At 39.1% G+C, this 22,700-nt stretch overlaps 1 protein-coding gene across 11 annotated transcripts in view; it reads right to left on the bottom strand.

Moving 5' to 3' along the window:
- rasal2 (RAS protein activator like 2) overlaps window positions 1–22,700 on the bottom strand; it is a 393,387-nt gene that overhangs the window by 23,257 nt on the left and 347,430 nt on the right. For 9 of the 11 annotated variants that reach the window (XM_043699987.2, XM_043699988.2, XM_043699991.2 and 6 more), the window contains 6 exons: window positions 12,194–12,338; window positions 11,427–11,571; window positions 8,117–8,353; window positions 7,431–7,632; window positions 4,053–4,255; window positions 722–1,598 (listed from right to left, as the gene is read on the bottom strand). In XM_043699987.2, coding sequence (XP_043555922.2) covers window positions 722–1,598; window positions 4,053–4,255; window positions 7,431–7,632; window positions 8,117–8,353; window positions 11,427–11,571; window positions 12,194–12,338 — 1,809 coding nt within the window. The remainder of the gene's footprint in view (window positions 1–721; window positions 1,599–4,052; window positions 4,256–7,430; window positions 7,633–8,116; window positions 8,354–11,426; window positions 11,572–12,193; window positions 12,339–22,700) is intronic. The other 2 variants (XM_043699983.2, XM_043699986.2) reach the window with 1 other exon arrangement.

Genomic DNA, 22,700 nt, shown 5'->3' on the forward strand with positions numbered 1-22,700 from the left:
CATACTTTCTCTCTCAGTGCTACTCTTTACACAGGGACTGTACACTGGTATATTCACTTTATTTGCATTCAAAAATTAATAGCAACTGTATGCAAAATTCCACAAATCTGTGATGGCCAGCGTACAGGTTCTAAAGGTCTGTGCAACTTCAGCACACTTTTTTAAAAAACTGAAACAATATCAATGTGAAAATTCCTAATGGGAGATTGATGTTCATATACCTCCAGCATATGGAAAATTGCTAAAAAACAAAGCAAGTCCACATTAAAATTATGAGAGCTATGCTATATCTATGCTGTTTTATACAGTGAATGATATGTTTAATAACATTTGTGAGATGGGGCAATTTTGTGACCATTCAGTTAAGAATCCAGGTGCATACATTAGGAAGGAATAATCTCTCTTTTACATCAACATAGTATAAGTGTGGGTTAAGTGCAAATGAAATTCCTTCCACTGTATCACAATACACCTCACAGTAGCAAGGGGCCTTTTCCACTTCCATGTCTGGATTAAATGTTCATATTTAGCGTCATGTTAGAAGTCTGGATGTACGCCATTACGAACAAAACGGAAACTGGACCAGACTGACCAAAAGAGGACCCTGTAACCAATGAAGAACTCTGAAACTGCACTCTACATGAGAATATGGAATATACAGTCATCTAATAATGTGTTGCTTGATTGCAGCACTACATGATGCCTGGAAAGGATTCCTTACCTGTTGCGACTGCTGTTGTCTATGTATTGCTCGTACTTTTGGCACAGGACTTTCTCCTTTGGATGAGGTTGATGGTTGCCGAGACCTGTTTTCAGTTTGTGGTGGCTCAGGTGATGTAGATGGTAGCCCTGACATGCTACCTGCACTTCTCTGTGATCCACTAAGTGGTAATGAATGAGGTGCTTTCACTCGGCTATTGGGAGCTGACAGCTCTGTCCTGCGGAGCTGCGAATGCCCGATGCTATTCTGTCGAGGTAATGCCACTGGAAGATTGCTCCTGTCTGGCATGGTGTTTCGCTTGGAGTAATCGTCACTGTATGCACTGCGTTTAGCAAAGTCCTCAATGCTGCTATTACTGGGTCCACTGAGTTTGCTGATTAGCTCCTCACTATTGGTGTGGCTCTGGGAGCTTGTCGAGCTTAGGTTCTCTGAACTGGAGTCCATGCCAGCTTTACTGCTTCCAACTGGTGGATTGTTCAGCTGATAAACAGGATTTTGGAAAGACAGAGGTTGCAGGCTGCTCTGCTGACTCAGAGCTGGATGTAGAGGCCGGCGGATCTGAGGAGCACTGTGTGCCCCACTCTGTACCTCTCGCAGTTGCTTGATGTTTGTAGTATGGGTACTCAAGGCTTGGTTGCCAGTTTGCCGTCCAGACACATTGGAAAGAACTGGAACACTACTTGTCCCTTGAGCCACTGCAGTGTTCTGCAGATCTACAAGTGACACACTCCTACCATTATGTTGGATGGATTCTTCTTCATCCCTGTCAGAGTAAGTCATGCTTTGTGTTGAGGTCGGTTGGCCTGGAAAGTGCTGCTTGGTGTGGAGAAATGCTTCAACGTTCTCTTGAGTTGGAGATTGCAGTTTCTGCACATCACTGAAAATAAAAGCAATTATATTTTTGTACAGCATGCTGATTAAAAAACAATATTCCCACTCTCAATTTTTATTTACAGTTAAATTCACTCCCCAACTATTACTCTCTCAGACCAGACAGTGTTAATCATTTCTTGGTCAAGAATCCAAACAGTTGTCCTGTTTCATAACCTTTGCTACTTTCACAGCCGAACAAGTAGGAAAGCTGCCATTATTCTCGTCTCTGCCATTCAGGTCACTGGAAGCCGAGAAGAGACGCATAGTGATGCTCTGACTGTTTGAGCTTTTCCAGGCTAGTGTTGCCCAAAAGAAATTACTTACAGTGTGGAAACAGGCCCTTTGGCCCAACAAGTCCACACCGACCCGCCGAAGCGCAACCCACCCATACCCCTACATTTACCCCTTACCTAACACTACGGGCAATTTAGCATGGCCAATTCACCTGACCTGCACATCTTTGGACTGTGGGAGAAAACTGGAGCACCCGGAGGAAACCCACGCAGACACGGGGAGAACGTGCAAACTCCACACAGTCAGTCGCCTGAGGCGGGAATTGAACCCGGGTCTCTGGCGCTGTGAGGCAGCAGTGCTAACCATTGCGCCACCGTGCCGCCCACCAAATTACTGACAAGCTATATAAATAGGATGACTGCAACAGCATTTTGTGCCATTAATTTTAGCGGAAATGTCCCACAAAAATTTCTGATTTTCTTGCAATGTATTGTGAATCAATTAGCCGATATTTGATAGTGCCAATGACTGTGAAACTGTCAGCATTTTTCTTCATTACGTCTCTGAAATGGACAGCAAATTCTGGAGTCCACACATGCGTAGGCATGGAAATTCACAAGCTATTGTGAGTGATTCTATACTTCTCTACAGTTAAAATCATACACAGACTTCAAACAAATAGAAACCACTTGGCTAATGTGAACTTGCCCCTTTACATCTTTACTCTCATTGTAAAGTCCTTGAGAATCTTAACTTGTTGAATAAAGTGTGAATTTTTAGTGAACTACTAGATTCATAATTAAATAGAATATCGTCATTAGATACCAAATTGCCCAGCAATAATGAAATATTTTTTAGAAGTTTCTTTGTGATGATGCAGCTATCAATCCCATGAGCAGCCCCGATCATTTGCTTTCTGTAAGATTTCATCAAAAGCGAAGGCTACTCATTGCCTTTTCCTCCCTAGTTTGCCATCTGAGAAAATACTTCCATGTGACTGACTGACTGTCTTGCTTGTTTATTCACCTAGATCTGAAGGCAAATTCTAACTGACATGGGAAAAGGAGAAACCATGCTAAAGACAACAATATGCAGGTCACTTTCCCAATGCCCACAAATTCTGGGATATAAATTCTTCGTGAAAGAGACGCTAGAAATATGTCTGCCTCTAAATTGTAACAGGCCTTCAGACAGTAATGAATTATATTAGAGGGAGAGAAGAAAGAGAACACCAAAAGCAATTTGGCATTAGTTCCGTTACTAATTCTGTAATTACATTGAGATTTCTTCTTTTTCCAAAAGCCATTAGAGAGCATTTTCTTTCCTTTATAACAATGTTTTCTGTTGTCAAGATAAGGTTGTTGTCCAAGTAAATAGTTTATCATTTACATATTTTTTGAGTATATTTTTCCATACCTGTTGTAATTACTATGTTGATGGGATCCAGTGCTGGCCAAGCGCTTGTTATCCTTTCTCCAAATTTCTGATCAAAGTCTATAAATCTGAAACACTAACCCAGTGTTTATCGCTCCATTGTTGCCACCCAACCTGTGGGTCTGCAGAATTTTCTATTTTTATCTCATTCTTAAACAACTCACTTTCTACTGGGTTAATTGGAACAGCAGTGACGAATGCATGAGAGCAACCTGACTGCTTCTCTTAGCTACAATTGGTCTAATCTAGGAGTGAAATCCAAGATGGCAAGGTAATGGTCTGGAAATGTACAGCATTGACATGCATCTTCCTTAAGAATGAGTGCTAAACCATACAATGTTTGAATCAGTAATAAACAATGCCAGAGTAGGAACCCTGAGATCATCAACATCACCTCCTCATTCTAAGTATAGATATTGAAATGCCAAGTGGAGTCCATGTACTGTATTGTCCAAAATATTCACCCCTTGTAGCCAACTGGAGATCCAGATATGGCTGATTTGTAAGTTTTGAGACCACTTACAAGCTTTGAGATGAGTTGCATGATTCGAAAACTATATGCTTGTGTATTCTTTCTGACCTTAACACGTATTTGGTGAATACATGAGGCGGCAAATGAAAAAGTGAGAGTGCATTGGATCATTTTGAGTGATTTCTTCCTTGCATACTGAATGGTAGCGAATGTTCAAGCAAATATACCTGTGGAAAGTACATTTGTGTGTCCCATATTCTCTGCAAGACAGTAAGGATATCAAAGTTGAAATTATGACAGCAAATGACCCATTCCTACCTGTCACTGGGGTCTTCAAATATCCGCTGCAGTCCAGATGACACACTGCCACTCACATTTGGGGATGAGCTGATGTGGTCCCCAAATCGGCGGACCTGCTGCTGAATTGGTGTGGGGCTAGTTAGTGATTTGGTGATATCGCTGAGAATGCGTGGGAGTGGACCAAGCTTCGCTACTGTTGCCTGTAGAAATGAATTTTCACCCTGGTTGGACAATGCCATGGAAACATCCATATTTTATTGGGTGGAGGATGGCGATTGATGTGAGCGAGCCAGAATGCAGCAGTGCAGAACAACACAACCATGATGACCGTGATGAAGAAGGGAACAAATATGGAACAGGGGTAGGTTGGGAATAAATGGAGTTTGAGGGTGGGGGGGGAGACAGAAACGGGATACAAAACAAATTAGAAACCAAACTAATGTTACTCAATGTGGTTTTAAACTGTTCCACAACATTCAGATACAAAACCATGCAAAATAAACATCTAAATGGTTTCTCAAAACAAAGCAACTAAATTGAAGAGAAAGGTAGCATTGCTCAAGAAGGGGTAGATGGTTGGGAAAGATTCACTGGAAAAGGACTAGGTGCTGAAAATGACAGTAAAGCCAACCTCTTCATGCATGCAGAATCATTTTACTATCACTTCAATGTTCACTTTCTGTTACATTAATAACATATAACAAAATAGTAGGAGACTCTATTTAGTCTTATTACAGTCAACAGTAATAAGTTATTTGTTTGGAGATCTGACCACAAATGCTACTTTTAGTGAAACACCATCAACCCATGAATTTTATAACAGTAAAGTTCTGCACTTTCAGTGAGAAGACACTGAGAGAATACAAAATGTATTTCAACTAAGTATTGGAAGCAAACAAAAGAATCAGAATCATCTTCTCTCCTCACAAACTCATGTGATACAATGATTCATTCAGCTTTGGATGGTCTCTTGGACATCGTGGAGTAATCAATTATTCACTCTTATGTCCAAGGAGCCAAAGGGCAGTGACATTCCCCAATCCTCCAAGTAGAAATTAGCCCAGAGCACAAAGTAGGGATGAACAAATATCACTCCTAGCCACTATACAATCAAGTACATATGCTGCATTTACTCATTTAAAACATCATGAAAGCAAGAACTGAATTTTAAATGCAAGAATAAATTACAACTACTTTGCTGTGTCACAGGAAAACGAAAACAAGGTTTAAGCCCTCAACCTTCCTGCTCTTCAAAAGCAAATTATGGAAATTGACTGTTTGAGGTGAAAAAACTGTGCACTTGTCTCAAACCAATCACACTCAACAAATTGCAAATCTTACTCGGTGCCATGCAAGATATTTGCAAGTTGGGCAAAAGAATGTTCTGCTTGGCATTGGAGGGGAGAAAGGTTCTAGATTCTGCACCACACTGATAACCATGACAGGACTTACCCAATTTAGAAACATTGACAAGAATTGATTCAATGGACTTCTTTGGATTACATTCTCAACATCACACTGAAGTGTACTACAGCCTCTATACTGATTGCTAATAATGGATACTTTTAGGTCTCTGGAAGTGCACCACTGAGGGATTAGTAGAAAGAAATGTTTGATTGTTGGTGTCTCAGACCTACTATTTTGCAGGTTCTGAGAGTGTAAGTCCCTTGATATCAGCAGAATCATGGAGATTAAAATACAAATACAGGTAAAATACCATGCATGTTTATAATTTAAACAAACAATGTTGGAGAAAGGCTTGGCTGCATCTACAGAGAGAGAAACTGAGTTAACATTTCAAGTCCAATATGATACTTCTTCAGAACTTCCAGTTCAAAACAAAATAAAACACGGAGCCACATACTGGATCAGATGATCTAAAAGCTTGACCAAAAAGGTACAATTTACTGAGTATCATAAAGGAAGAAAGCAAGATTGAGAGTTGAGAACATGTAGAGAAAATATTCCAAGTATAGCACCGAGGCAACTGAAGGTTAGGCAACCAGTGGTGGATCAACTAAGATCAGGATGCTCAAAAGGCCAGAAACAAGAAGATATCTCAAAAGGTTGAGAGATGACAGGGATTACAAAGATACAGAGGGGTGAAGCTATGAAGGAATTCAAAAAAAGAGAATGAGGATTTTAAACAATAAGTCAGCAAGCACGGGTGACGGGCAAACATGTTTGATGCAGTTAAGTTGCAGGCAGCAGAATTTTGAACCATCTCAAGATTTAAGCGGATCAAATTTTAAAGGTTAGCCAGGAGTATGATGGAATATTCAAATTTAGAGCTACCAGGTACAAAGGGGAGTTTAAACACCGAATGAAGCAAGATAGGGCAAAATTATGGAAGCAAAAAAATGGGCAACAGTCTAAGTGATGGCATGAACATGTAGTTGGAAGCTCATCCCAAAAGGCAAGTATAACACCAAGGTAGCAAACAATTTAGTCCTAGGGAGCTAATCGGAGGAAAGATCGAGTTGTTGTCAGGAAATGGAATTTGGAGCAGGAGTCAAAATCAATAGCTTCAGTCTTCTCTAATTTAAATGGAGAAAGTTTAGCTAGCATTGGATCTAGCTAAGTAAACCAAATAATTTAAACAACAGGATTTGGAAGAGGTGTGGTGAGATAGAATTGGACGTTGTCTGCATACACGTGAAACCAAACGTTCAATGGGATTTAAAATCTTTATTTATGATAAAGTACAAACCTTTCAAAGTTTGCTAATTCTCTAAAGATATAAAAAAACTCCAATTTTTGTTTCTCTATGGGGAAACAACCAGGTCTGTGCCTTTTCATATTTATTCAGCTCAGTTCAGGTCCTCAGCATTCTAAGGTACTCTGTTGGATACCATACACAGGGCTTCACCATCTGACAAGGTTATTTCATTCTCACCATAGCCTTAGTGGGACTGACAACTGCAAGTGCATAATCTTTGACTTCCTTCAAGCCTTCCTCAGCCCATATCTCAATGATATTCACCCAGTCATTCTTTTCTTCCTTCTTCTTCTTCTGTTTTTACTCAATTTCTCCTTCAACTGTTGCCAGGACAAGACAGTCAGGTTTTTATTTCAAGGTCCGTCCTTTGCTGTTATAGTCTCTCCAATGTTATTTTTGATTTCTAAACTTCTATTCTTCAGCTAATCTACTCATCTGTTTCTCTGTCAATCAGTTGGTAATATCAATGCACAGAATTTTCCTGACATCCTGAAGTAATACAGTTTAATCTCAATACAATTTCAGTGAATTCAACAATGTTCTAAAATTTCTTTAAAAATACAAGGTTTTAAAAAAATCCATTTATAAAAATAAGAATGTCAGATTTTAATAAATGATATTCTCTTACCCAATTAACGTCTTAACAAAAAGTTCAAAATTCAAACACTAAAAGATACCTTGTCAAGCTGTGACACCACCTCCCAGAGTAGTGAATGCAAAACAGAGAGCTCACGTCCAAGGTCAATATATCCTTCAAACCCTGGTGTGTTAGAAATGGTGTCTGGGTTTGAAATTTCGACCAGAAAACGTTTCATCCCACTCCACTCATGTTCCAGAAAATCATTCATGAACGCCATGTATTCCTCTTTATTCCCAAATCTACAGATACCAATGGGAGAAATCAAAGTACAAAATGCAGTCTGAGAGACATGACAGATGGGTTTCAAGTATTTGTTGCTGATGTGGCCTGCAGGATAAAGTGACAACCTCTGAAGCTGAAGCGAGACAAACATTTGTCCATAACAATCTTTCCTTTGATCTGCATGAATTACACCCTAATGTTGAAATTAAGTATCCAATGTGTCCTCCCAATCAGAACATCATACCTGATGAAATCACCCTTTAGTTTATATATTTCAGTTTATCATTACAATAATCTCTTCAATATCCATTTTAAGCAGTCTGATGCCCCCAATATAATTACTCACTTTCTAAAATCAACTTAGACTCTAGAAGTTAAGACAATAAACTTGATACATTGCAGCTGTCATTTAAGTCAATGACTACTCAGAGTACAGAAGCAAAAACAGACAAAAATAAACACACAGAATGACATGTTGTAATTAGTAAAGAAATCACATACTTTGTGAAATTGGCAAGATTCTGGATGACTTTGGCAATGAGGGTAAGTGTGCGAGATGTTCGATCATCTGGGTACTCCTGCATCAGGCCAAAGAGACTGGGTGACATAATGGCAGGGCAAAGGAAACGCAGGAAAAGTGAGGCACTGATTAGGCGCTCGCTGATGTCATGTTTCCCACGGTTTAAACATTGCTGTTTCCACGAGGCAAATACTTCTTTTAGCTCACGCGGAAATACACTAGAAAGCAAGCAAAAAAGTAAAAAACGTGAGAGACCAGCCAGATCTTGGCCCATGCAGGCTTTGATTCATAAATTCCCATTAGATCAGATTGGTGAATAAATGGAATTCATCTCATCATAACTTATTAACATGGTTTTAGTTTCTTCATTGTTTGAGAGCACTGAGCTATCTTCTTTCTTCAGCTATTCATGACTTTTTTGTTTGTACTTCAGATTTGCAGTGTTTCACAGGACCATAGAATTCCTACAGTGTGGAAGTAGACCACTTGGCCCAACAAGTCCACACCGACTCCCCGAAGAGTAATTCACCCAGCCCCATTCCCCTACCCTATTTCTCTACAGTTACCTCTGGCTACTGCACCTAACCTACACATGCCTAAAAATTATGGGTGATTTAGAATGGCCAATTCACCTAACCTGCACATCTTTAGATTGTGGGAGGAAACCGGAGTTTATATTTTCTTTTTCTGTATGTAATTTGACCTGAGTTTATCTTCTAGTAACATATTAAGAAACCAATGGCTCCCTCTTCCAAAAATTACTGATGTCCGTAGAACTCTTGCTTTACAAGGAGAAAAATGGTAGTTAATCTTGGAAGGTGGTCTAAATTCAACACTACTAAATTACAGCCAAACCAAAGTGCTTCAAAATAATAAAAGATATTTCACGGAGATGATCACCTGATGTGGCGGAAGTGTCTTATCAGTAATGACTAAACAGGTTGGGAATCTACTCACTGGAGTTTATAAGAATGAAACGTGATCTCATTGAAACATACAGGATTCTTAAGGAACTGAGTAAATGCTGAATGTTTCTCCTCATTGGAAAGTCTAAGACCAGAAGGCATAGTCTTAGAATATAAGGGCGCCAATTTAAGACTGAGAAAAGGAGGAATTTCTTCTCTCAGTGGTGAGTGCCTTTGAACTTCTTGCCACATGGAGCTGTGGGGACACAGTTCTTGTGGCATATTTAAGGTGGAGAAAGATAGATACTTGATCAGTAGGGAAATTAAGACATTGTGAGGAAAAGGCAGGAAAGTTGACAAGAAGAATGTCGGATCAGCCATAATGATTTTGAACAGTAGGGCAGGCTTGAGGGACTGAACAGCCCAATACTGTTCCTATTTCTTATGATCTTAAGAAACATAAAAGATTGATTCATCTTCTACTCATTCAATGTGTGATATAATAATCTTCACAACTTTAATAACTTAATGGATTGAAAGAATCAGCAATAGCTCTTTCTGGAGTAAACTATTTCTCAAGATGAAAGGGGTAAGGAGAAACTGTTATAAAGAAAGTAAAAGAAATATGTGAATTAACCATCCCTGGGAAGAAACCAGATAAACAAGCTGTTTCCTGGGAGAAAGGGGTAACAACTGCTTGATAACCTGGTCCTTCATGAGAAATCGTCAATTAAGTTTGTCTGCAAAAGTAATGTCCTGAAGTAAAGGGGTTAATTGCAGGAAAAGTTGTGTTTTAAACAGAGAGCTAACTCTGAATGTAACAAGGAACAGGGAACTTTTGATATGGTGGCAAGCTACAAACTGGAGTCTCCAGAAGGGTAATGAATACTGGGGGAATGAAAGAATCTATTGAATCATTAATAATGTCACACCACAAACTTGCAAGACAGAAAACTGTATAAGTATCCAACACCAGAACAATTCAATAGAAAACTTCGAAGAACAACACTGCGTAAGGATGAAGCCTGGACACTTCCAGATACAGACATAGTTCGTTGGAATTCTGGAAAGAGTCCACCTTTAATCGGGTAATAGCCAAATTGAGCTGTGAGGCTTAATTTGTTAACTTGAGGGGTCTTACTTTATTTGCTACATGTAATAAAGTTTAAATCAATCTTTCAGTGTGTTATTGTCTGTGAGATTACTTAATAAGTAGCCAAATTAAAGGTAACTTGTGGTGAGTTAGCCCACAACAAATGGTTCATCCTTCAGTATTTGTCATCAAACACATCTTACCCTCCCCTTTTTGCTCCAATGGGAACATTTCTTCTCCAATTCTGTAGTCTAGTCCTTATTCACTCCAATCCTGCAATCTACCCTTCCCAAAGCATCTTCCCATACAAGCAAAGGATGCTTGCCACCATCCAAATACTCAAACCACTCGAAGGTCAAACAGTGATCTATTTGGAGTGCATTCAATTTAATATTTTGCTCATTATATGACAATAGACAATAGGTGCAGGAGTAGGCCATTCTGCCCTTCGAGCCTGCACCACCATTCATTATGATCATGGCTGATCATCCTCAATCAGTATCCTGTTCCTGCCTTATCTCCATAACCCTTGATTCCACTATCCTTGAGAGTTCTATCCAACTCTTTCTTAAACGAATCCAGAGACTGGGCCTCCACTGCCTTCTGGGACAGAGCATTCCACACACCCACCACTATCTGGGTGAAGAAGTTTCTCCTCATCTCTGTCCTAAATGGCCTACCCCTTGTTTTTAAGCTGTGTCCTCTGGTTCGGGACTCACCCCGCATATGGTCTCTTTTATTTGAGGAGGTGAAGACTGGGTTGAACACATCCATTTGGATTGTGATGTCACCCTGAACGTCTGGTTATCTGACATTTTAATTTTCCACCCCTTTCTGAATTCTCTGTCTTTGGTCCTCTGCAATGTTTCAGTGAAGTTCAGGGACCAGTACCTCATCTTTCAAACATGCACTCTCAGCTTTTCAGACTCAACGTGGAGTTCAACAATTTCAGATATGAACCAGGTGCAAGTTGCTGAATGCAACGTTAGGATTTTTATCAGAAATTTCACACAGAGTGACCAGCATATAATGGACTGCTACATGGGTAGGATTGTAGGGGAGAAAGAAAAGCATTTAAAAATTAATTGCAGTTGTACAGGACCATACTGCACCATCCACATACCTCGCTATATGGATGGTGTAGAGAGACTGAATATCATCCCTTACGGTAACTGTATTATGGTGGTATCTGAACAACACCTGTATACCCCTGTGATTAGGAAATTAGACTTGCTTTTCAAAAATATTACACTTATTTTTCAGTTGAGGTTTACACTACAGACTGCCCCTTACCAGTAGGAGTTGATGATTTTGCAGAATGCCAGTTCACAACACATTTTCAGGTTACTCTGATGTTCTGGTAGCTCACTGGATGAACACTTACTCTGGTCCACTTCACAATTTTCATCTGATTCATATAGTGCCTTTATGAACTCTCCTGAATTAGGACAGAAGCAAGATGAATTGGTCAGGTATTTATGGACAAGACAAAATAAAATTCAGTTAGTTAAAGGGGAGATGATTGATAACACTATGGTAAGGGCATTATATCTTAAACCAAAATAAATAGTGACACCATGTGTTTTCAAACAGGATCAAACTCTTCTCTTGACAGACCTCTCATTCACCAAACATCAGTATCTACAATACTCAATGATGGATCATTGAGATAATGATTAAGACAGTTGCACCTCCATTGGCATACAAAGTGACAGAATTAAATCCATCTAGCAGCCAACAGATCTTAAATGAATTGAAGAGTCAACAATCCTGCTTTATGAGATGCAAAACATGCAGCAAAATCAAAATGAAGCACAAAGCTCTCTGTTAATTATGGCATTCTTCAGAAGGTTACAGTTCATATTGTTGACCAATTAGCTAGTTCTCATCTCATTAACAGAACTGTCACAAGATGGAATGTTTAGTATGAAGCATTAAATGCAAAAGCTTGTAGATATTAAAATGATATTTTCTTCATCACATATTAATTGCATAACATTGGACATCTTTTACTCAGTTAATCAGTAACCATCAACCAATTCAGCACAGTCAATAATTACCTAAGGCATCATGGAGGTACTTCTGACCAACAAGCTTCAAATACTCCTCAATTGCTTTGGTTGCCAAAGTGTTTTCCCTGAAGAGGAGAACGTCATGTTCCCCACATCGGTCCACTTCAGACATTACCAGATCTGTAAGGAAGTCCTGAAAGGGTAAGAATTGAAAGCTTTGAATGATAGGCACTGGAGATGTTATGTACTGTTATAAACTAAAAGACAGCCATAGCTACAGTCCTGAGGATTTAAGGGCAATCTGTAGAAGCAGCTTGGGCAGCATAGTAACAGCCATTACAATGATGGAAGTTTGTGCACAAAATATTGTTAAAATGACCTTGGTGAATAATAATACTGGAGGACTTCAAATCACACAATCCAGATACATGTAATTTCCTACAGTTAAGATTATCAAAAGTGGTTAAGAGACAATGACATTGTTGTGGAACTGGAGTCACATGTAGGCTAAATTCGAAAGTGATTTTCTTTCCTAAAAGGACATTAGTGAACCAGATGAGTTTTTAATGATAATCGTCAATGGTTTCATGATCATTAGACTCTTAATTTCAGATGTTTATTGAATTCCAAGTCCATCATCTGACATGGCGGGATTTGCATTTGGGTCCCCAGGACATTAGATGACTCTTCCAGAAACTCAGCGAGTGATAACACCTGGAGGCTTTTGCTTCCCACTTTTCTATGTGACTTTATCATTCTTTCTCTATTACTTATGCAGATTTTAAGCTATTAGTGAAATGTATTTACAAATATTTCACAAGGACTTTCCATAAACATATAATTCTACATAACTCTATTTGATCCTGGCATTTATTCACCACCATAAGTGTTCTTGATAAAGCATCAGGTATGATACATTCTCTTCATGCAACAAAAATGATTTTCACATGTATGGTTGTCGAACTAAACTCAAAAACAGTCTCAGATTCTTGGTATGAAACTTTGCTAGGAATGTATATGCTAGGAATGTCAATAACAGCTTCTGCAGAATTACTGGATATGCAGACTTCAAAACAACAAATACCAAATTCAAAGAATGTTTTTGAGTTAAGTATTTCAGATGGCAAGAATTGGCTATCTAGAAAAGTGACTCCCTGACCTTCAATATCCATTTTATCTTTGTGTAATAAAACAGCACCAATGCCTTCATCTTTAGTATCAAGAGACTGTTTAAATGATTTTGCATAATTTGGTATGGTAGTTCAGTTTTCAAGCCGTCAAAAGCAGTCTGACTTTCCAAGTTTATTAGCATTCTTCAACAAGCTTAGCAGTAGAGCCTCAAAACAGCTGAAAGTTTGAATGAATTTCTGAAATAATCTACTCATGTCTATATTCTACAAACCTTTTACTGGGTCTTAAACACTGGAAAATCCACGATAGCCCTTATTTAAGTGTCTGTTTGGGCCACCTACTTGGCTTTTTGCAACCAGTTTGGTGTTATAAATGTTCTTTCCAGGTTTGATTGAACACAACCAAATTGTCACAAAATATAATCAATCTTTAAAAGGTTGCTAGTGCATTTTTCATTTTGATTCGCATGATTTTATATCAGACCATAAGTTTAGGAGCAGAATTAGGCCAGTTTGCCCATCGAGTCTGCTCTGCATTCCATCCTGCTTGTTCCCCTTCCTAATCAAGATCCTGTGTGTCTTAAGACAGTCAATGACCTGACCTCCACAGCCTTCTGTGCCAATGAGTTCAACAGATTCACCACCTTCTAGCTTAAAAAGTTCCACAGCATCTCAGTTCTAAATAGTCTTCTCCACTCTGAGGCTGTGCCCTCACGTCCTAGTTCCTCCTACTAGTGGAAGTATGTTCTCCACATCCACTCTATCCAGGCGTCCTAGTATTCTGTAAGTTTCAAAGAGATGCCCTCTAATCCATCTAAACTCCAATGAGTACATGCTCAGAATCCTCAACTGTTCCTCATATGGCAAGTCCATCACTCCTGGGATCGTTCTTGTGAATGTCTTCTGAACCTCCTCTAACTACATCCTTCCTGAGATGTGGGCCCCTAATATTCCAAGTGAGTTCTGACCAGAGCCTTACATACAGCCTCAGAAATAGATCCCCGCTCTTATTCGAGCCCTCTCAAAATGAATGTTAACATTGCATTTGCTTTCCTAACTGACAACTGAACTTGCATGTTAACCCTTAACAGAATCTGGAATTAGGACTCATAAATCCCTTTGTGCTTCAGATTTCTGAAGCCTTACCTCATTTAGAAAATAGTTGACACCTCTATTCTTCCTACCAAAGTGCACAACCTCACACTTTTACCACACTGTATTCCATCTGTCAATTCTTTGTCCACTCCTAGCCTCTCCATGTCTTTCTGCAGCCTTCCTGCCTCAAATGACCTGCCTCTCCACCTTTGACTCATCTCCAAACTTAGCAACAATGCTCTCAGTTTCTTCATCCAGATCAGTAATGTATAAATTGAATAATTGTGACCCGCACGGAACTACACTAATCAACAGCTGCCATCCTGAGAAAGACCCCTTTACCTCCACTCTCTGTCTTCTGCCAATCTGTCAGTCCTCTATCAATGCCAGTACCTTGCTCCCAACACCATGGGCCCTTATTTCATTTAGCAGTATTCTGGACAGCACCTTGTCAAAGGCCTTCCAGAAATCCAAACAAATCACTGGCCCTCCTTGGTCTAACCTGGTCATAACCTCCTCAAAGGATGTGAACATATTTGTCAGGCATGACCCTTCCTTGGTGAAGCTGCGCTGAGTATTTTACCATGCAATTCTAAATACTCTACAATCTCATTCCAAATAATAGACTCTCAAGTCTTACCAATGAAGAGGTCAGGCTGAACAGTTTACAACTTCCCATCTCTGCTCCCTCACTTCTTAAACATTAGCCATTGGAACTCTCCCTGAATCCAGTAATACCTGAAACATCACCACCAATGCATCGCCAATCTCCTCAGCTATCACCTTTCGAACTGTCGTGCTGTCCATATGATCCAGGTGCTTTATACACCTTCAGACCTTTCAGTTTCCCTAGCACCATCTCCTGAGTAATGACCACTACTCTCACCTCTGCCCTGACTCTCGAAGTTCTGGTTGGCTGTTGGTTTTCTCTATTGTGAAAACTGATGTAAAGCTTCCCCCATTTCTTTGTTCCCCATTACTATTGCTTCACACTTTCCAGCAGTCCAATGTCCACTCTCACCTCTCTCTTACCTTTTATGTATGTAAGAAAAGCTCCTGCAATCTTCTTTTATATTACTAACGAGCTTGCCCTTATATTTCATCGTAATGTGCCTTTCTTACAGGCCTTTTCTCTCTTCTGATTTATTTTCTGCCCCCCAATCCTGACTAGGGGGACTGTATATAGCTCCCATTCGGGTCTTTTTTCCTTTGTGATTCCTCAACTTTAACCACATGCCTTCAGATCATATATCACTTCTTCTCATCAATTTAATTTAATTTAATTTCTTACTAACAAGGCAACCTTGTTCCCTCTGTTCATCTTTTTGATAGGATGTGTATTCTTGAATATTTAGTTACTTGGTGATAGTGAGAACTGCAGATGCTGGAGAGTCAAGAGTGGCTAAAGAGTGGAACTGGATAAAGCACAGCAGGTCAGGTAGCATCAGAGGAGAAAGGGAGTTGATGTTTCAGGTCGGAACTTTTCATCACTGTAATGTAATCTAATCAGGACTCGGGTTCCGACCTGAAACACAGACTCCCCTTCTCATCACTAATGTCCTTTAGGGAAGTAAATCTGCTGTCCCTACCTGTTCTGGTCAACATGTAACTCCAGACATACAGCAATGCTATTGATTAGATTACATTATAGTGTGGAAACAGGCCCTTCGGCCCAACAAGTCCACACCGACCCGCCGAAGCGCAACCCACCCATACCTCTACATTTACCCCTTACCTAACACTACGAGTAATTTAGCATGGCCAATTCACCTAACCTGCACATCTTTGGACTATGGGAGGAAACCGGAGCACCCGGAGGAAACCCACGCAGACACGGGGAGAACGTGCAAACTCCACACAGTCAGTCGCCTGAGGCAGGAATTGAACCAGAGTCTCTGGCGCTGTGAGGCAGCAGTGATAACCACTGTGCCACCGTGCCGCCCACTGTTAAATGCCCACTTGACAATTAGGGATGGGTAATAAATGTTAGCTTAGCCAGCGATGTCCATATCTCATGAATGAATAAAAGAAAAACAGCTTTCAAAAGTCACCTCAATGTTTTGAGAAATATTATATCCAACTTCTTAACCACCTCTACATTATCCAATTTGATTATTGGAGGTTCGACTTTACAATTTTCAACTTCTCATTCACTCCCTAATTGCTCTGAAGTTTAATTCACTTCCTACTTCTTTTACTACTATAAACACACTCCTCGTCTCCTGACCATTCATCTGGTCACATGAATATTTAAAACATGATACACTGGTTTTCCCTACTGTCTGGTATACTCACGACATATTTCACATCACTAGATCATCACATATTTCGATAATTTATCCCTGAAATCTGAGGCCCGGGCTAGAAGTGTAATCTCTCAGCTTTGGTTCATAAAGTTTTCTTTACTTAATTTCAGTAGTCCTCTCACAGCATGCTGATATATCAGTCAAAAAGAACTGAATCTGTGGACTCAGAAGTATTTTTGATACCAAACAGTAGCAAGGGAATCTGTTTATCCTAAGCATTAGGACATTCCACACTATAGGCTCTAATCATGGTCTTTGAAGTTTTATACCATCTTGCTGTAACTTCTTAAAATTGTGGTTGATCAGCTGAAGACAAAAGTTGTTTCATTTGCAAACTATTTTGAATATTTGAGACAAAGTGTGAATCTTGATCCGATTGGATTTCCTTGGATACTTAGATGTTGTGAAAAAAAATTGAACTTACTTTACCACTATCATTTTTCCTCTAATTTTTGCAAAGGCTCTGCAACATGCTTTACTGTTAAAGATACTGATTTCCATTCTGATTTTAGGTAGGGTCTACTAACACATTGCTAATCAGTTCTTCAAAACCTGGTATCAGATGCAAGGGCAGGTTTATGGTTAGGGTTTCCCCATGACCTGACATATATGGCATGTCTAGTAAAATTGAGTCACAGCCCCTTGCAATCCTGGCCACTAGAAATAGTTTCAAAATTTTATTTTGTTACCTAAATGAAATGATTATTTAATAGACTACTATCATCTGGACTTTGAGGTGGTTTCCATTTCCTTATTAGCACTTTACATTTTAAACAATAACAATCTGATTTAATTCTGATTGAAGTTTTACATAGGCTGTTTTGTTCTCTCACCTCAGGATGTGTTGGTTGTATTTCTATTAACACTGCCCTAAAGATCTCTCATTTTCTTTACTTTTGTCACTTAGCTGAACTTTCATATCAACTCCCTTTTGTATTGGTTCTCTTCATGTCTAATTTTATGGGTCTGAGATTTAGTCACAACAGTCAAGAAATAATCCAGGATGTTCCTCCTGTGACATCTCTGGTTCTTTCATTTCCACTGATTTTCCAATAACCTTGGTAAAGCTATTATTGTTTGATCCAGCCACTATTTTCCAAGATAATAAATTCATTGAATTCCATCCATAGAGATTAGTTGCACTACTCCAATACAACCTTTTCACCAGTAAGTCACCCTTTAATCCAATTGTATATAATTGGACCACAGACCACCTCTGTGTATCTTCAATTAGTACCTTTTTCTTCATTAACCCCTTTAATATACAAATTGCACCATCAGCCTGCATCAGTAACTGATTTGGTTCAGTGTCTATCAATATCTTTATTGGTTTGATTAGATGAGTAAGGGGTGGTAAAGTTAGATTGTAAAAATTAGAAAATTAAACCCTTCTATAATTGGTTTACTTATTCTGGTGAAGAGTAAGGGAATACATCTCCCTTCAAGATCAAATATCCAAAAACTTCAGTAGTCAACTTCAGTAGTTCAGGAAGAATTCCCTTAATTATCCTCAACCATTTCATCCTTCATAGGCATGAAGGAGCACATTTCTCTTGTACCACAAAAATGATTTTAATAACCATTTTCTCTCTTCAGATTCCTTAGGAGTTCCTATTTCTGCAATAGGTTTCTCATTTGATTTACAACAAGTCGCTTTATTATGTCCAGACCTCCTACAAAACAAGCTGTTACACCTCACTAGGGTGGCATACTGGAAAGTTAATCTCAGAGTTATCACAAAAGTTAACTTTATTTAATCAAAATACTCATTTACCTGAAATTTTTGACTCAAGTTAACTGAAAACCTGGACCAGGTTTCTGTTTTTAATGAACCTATTACAACCTATTTATATATAATTTTGACATATTTATATTAAGTACATTGATAAAGTCCTCTGAAGTTTTAATAACTGATCATTCCTTGGCCATATCAGTTATTGCTGAAAATGTGTTGCTGGAAAAGCGCAGGTCAGGCAGTATCCAAGGAGCAGGAGAATCGACGTTTCGGGCATGAGCCCTTCCTCAGGAATGGCTTCCATATCAGTTATTGGAAAATAACAAGGTGAACAACCATAAACTGTTGAAATGTAACTACTAGTTGTAACTCTAACCCCTTACTAAAGCCCTGCTACATACACATATAGACAAACAAACCTGTTATGTTTCAGGTATTTTCATTTCACAGAGAGACACCATCTCCTCTTCCAGAGGCTTCTCACTGAACCGTTCACACCCATAAGCTGTTCAGCTACTCAGGAATCATACAGCTTTCAGCAATCTGATAATACTTGATATTTACTACTAGTCACAATTCCGCAAATGAACAAGTAGCCTCTTGCTAGCCAAATCTCACTTTGTATACTGCTTGTAAAGCAACAACGTAAACATGAGCCACGTCAACTTGCTAATTAAAAATATAGCAACTCCTTCCTCAGTTCTTTGTTGTCCAGCAGTCTTTTTCACAATTCAGTCTATGATTAAAATAAGGTGAAATTAAAAGATACAGTGCTGGCCTTCATAACAAGAGGGATTAAGTATAGAAGCAAAGAGATTCTTCTGCAGCTGTACAGGGCCCTGGTGAGACCTCACCTGGAGTACTGTGTGCAGTTCTGGTCTCCAAATTTGAGGAAAGACATTCTGGCTATTGAGGGAGTGCAGCGTAGGTTCACAAGGTCATTCCTGGAATGGCGGGACTACCTTACGCTGAAAGACTGGAGCGACTGGGCTTGTAGACCCTTGAGTTTAGAAGACTGAGAGGGGATCTGATTGAGACATATAAGATTATTAAAGGATTAGACACTCTGGAGGCAGGAAACATGTTTCCGCTGATGGGTGAATGCCGAACCAGAGGACACAGCTTAAAAATACGGGGTAGACCATTTAGGACAGAGATGAGGAGAAACCTCTTCACCCAGAGAGTGGTGGCTGTGTGGAATGCTCTGCCCCAGAGGGCAGTGGAGGCCCAGTCTCTGGATTCATTTAAGAAAGAGTTGGATAGAGCTCCCAAGGATAGTGGAATCAAGGGTTATGGAGATAAGGCAGGAACAGGATACTGATTAAGGATGTTCAGCCATGATCATATTGAATGGTGGTGCAGGCTCGAAGGGCAGAATGGCCTACTCCTGCACCTATTGTCTATTGTCTCAACAAAGCACATTACCTTCTTCACATCATTTTTTGGTCTGGCATCTCCTCTTTATTATTTTGGCATCCTTATGTTCGTTCCCCAAAACTAACAGATTTTGTATTCCTCCAGTTTCCTTGTCAAATCCCATATGGCCATTTCTCTACATGTAACTGTGTGAGCTACTGTACACATCCACTAGAATGGCCACTTCTCTGAGCCTGATATTTGACGCCCATCTAAGTAAATCTTAATGGTTACCAAAATACTGGTTTTGAATTTTTCCATTATCATGCTCTCCCTTACTTTCTCAAAAATTCTCTCTTGCTTCAGTTATAAATCACTGACCCTAGACATTTCTTTCCCCACTTACAAATTTTACAAATATCTGATTAGGTGTCTTTCTCACAGTCCTAATTGATAAGCTTCATGAACCAGCTAACAAACATGAAGTATCATAACTTTATAGTCTGCAGACAGCTCTTTTACAGGCTGTGTACATATTCGTAGCTGGACTGATCAGGACATGCTGTAACATTAAATCTCATGCATCTTTGGCCTCCGACTGCACAACTTTATCATACAAGGCAAAGTATATTTCAAACATCTTTCAACTGCATTCTGGATAAGCAGAGGCACTAAATGTAGATTTCTAGTTAAATCAATACCTTGGTGGAATCCAAATCATCTTCTGAACAACTATCTCTTCTCTCTTCCTTTATTTTAAACACTCCTGTAGCCAAATCATATTGTCTAGTTCTCTCTCTCTCGGCTTCTTAAATACATTTCTTTTTCTTTGTCGTCTTCTGCCAATTCAAGCTCTCATTTCCAACTTCATTTTCTTTCCCCTCTTTTTCCACTTCCCTCTCTTCCATTTCATAATCTTTTAAATTTGCAACTGAATTTTTGCTCATTCTGGCTGCGATACATCATTTCAGGTTTTTCTCCTTTTAACTCCAAATGCTGGGTAATCATATCATCCTTACGAGATCCTGCTTTTACTTCCACCTTCAATTTATTCACGAATTCTCTGTTTAGCTTTAGTCAAATAATTAAAATACTCCACCGTTACATCTTCTTTTATAGGAAAGTCGAAGTGATTTTAAAACTGCAACCCATGTAATACAATTCACAGCAACTTTTAAAAAAGATTTGTCTGCCACCACCTTTCTTTAAAAAATCACAGATCCCTCTTATATTCAAGAATTTCTGATCACGGAAGAAGCCCTCACTTGGTTGTGATCTCAACTGATGTTAACACCGGAGAAGTCAAACCTCATTGTGAAGCTGAACAAATTCACAACAGACTGCCAGTATACTTTTTAACAAAGAACAAAATGTTTAGTTGTCAGAAAAATGTGAACTTTATTACACTAGACAATAAGGTTGGAAAGACATTTCGAAACAATTTAAATTCAGATTATTCTGTACACTTCAGCCATGTTCCTACAAGCACCAAAAATTCCAATAAAGATTTGGATCATCACTATCTCCACACCTTGCTCAGTTTGGCAGAGATACAATAGTTACCTTTCGGCAAATTTCTGCACATTCATTTGGATGGGTTTTCCTTTGTCTGGCATCTCTCCCCCCAAAAAATTAAACAAACTGCAACGAAAGTCACTATTACTTTAATTTCAGAACAGACAAATTTGTTCCCTTAACATCTTCTAATAGGCTTGCTCTGATACACTGACAGACTGACTTCTTGATATTTATTTATGATTTGGAGGGGCCAGTGTTGGACTGGGGTTTACAAAGTTAAAAATCACACAACACCAGGTTATAGTCCAACAGGTTTATTTGGAAGCACTAGCTTTCGGAGTGCAGCTCCTTCATCAGGTGTTTGTCAGACTATAACCTGGTGTTGTATGATATTTTTAACTCTTGGAATCGCTGGAACCCTGTCATTAGACAATAGCACGTATCGTTTTGTACTTTTAATACACTGAATTGCTAACTCCTAGTCATTCTTTGTAAGGGTTATAAATCCTTATCACCAATGCATAAAAATGCAAACGAACATGCTTTCAGATTTCCCAATGCAAAATTCAGAAAAACAATTCTTATAAAATGAATGAAACTAAAATTATCTCCTCTACTCCCACCCAACCTTCTTGACACACAAATACTAATTCAATATTGTCCCTCACAATATTGTTTTCTTTTCTGGTCCAATACTTGTTTGCTGCACTAGCTTATAATATTAATTTGTCTCGGCACCTTTAGTTGCTCATGTTTAATTTCAAGCTAACATTATTTACAGAGCAACCAGGTATTTATCAGCAGATTTTGAGAGGTTGTTAAGTTCTTTTATTCTTGAGATTCTTACACACTTGATGCACCTGCAACACACCAACTTCTGCGAATAAGCAATCAAATTTATTAAGCACAGTACAGTACAAGCTTTGAAGAAACCCTGAAAACCCTTTGCCATGCTTGCAAGTCGTGACCAGGGGTCTCTCTCTGAACAAAGGAAACAGTCTTTCCTTTATACAAAAATCTTTACAGCACAGTTATTAATGCAAACAAGACAACCCTAGCCATCCCCTCATAGTCACGTGCCACTCAAGATACAATGCAGTGACTACCCCACCTCCAGAAACAATGTAATGCAAATCATCTCTTAATGGTCAAACCTGTTCCAAATTGATTTTTGTAACTATTAGGGAAGTAGTCAAATTCTAACTATAATGTTCCGATTGATTTCTGGATGAAAATGTAAGAATGGCAAGGAAATGGCCACATAAACCTTCCACATTCCACCTGTAAGACAAAGACACACCACCATACCCTCGGGGCATTCAATTTCTTGGAGGTCAGCAGAGAAAATTAACTCTTTAATATCTCAAGGTTTTCGCCATTTATTCCATTATAAGCACACAATCTTGGATTCTCTC

The sequence above is a fragment of the Chiloscyllium plagiosum genome, unplaced genomic scaffold (assembly GCF_037043375.1).
Source record: "Chiloscyllium plagiosum isolate Xiang-an unplaced genomic scaffold, Cpla_swu_hap1 HiC_scaffold_9, whole genome shotgun sequence".
NCBI classification, from domain to species: domain Eukaryota; kingdom Metazoa; phylum Chordata; class Chondrichthyes; order Orectolobiformes; family Hemiscylliidae; genus Chiloscyllium; species Chiloscyllium plagiosum.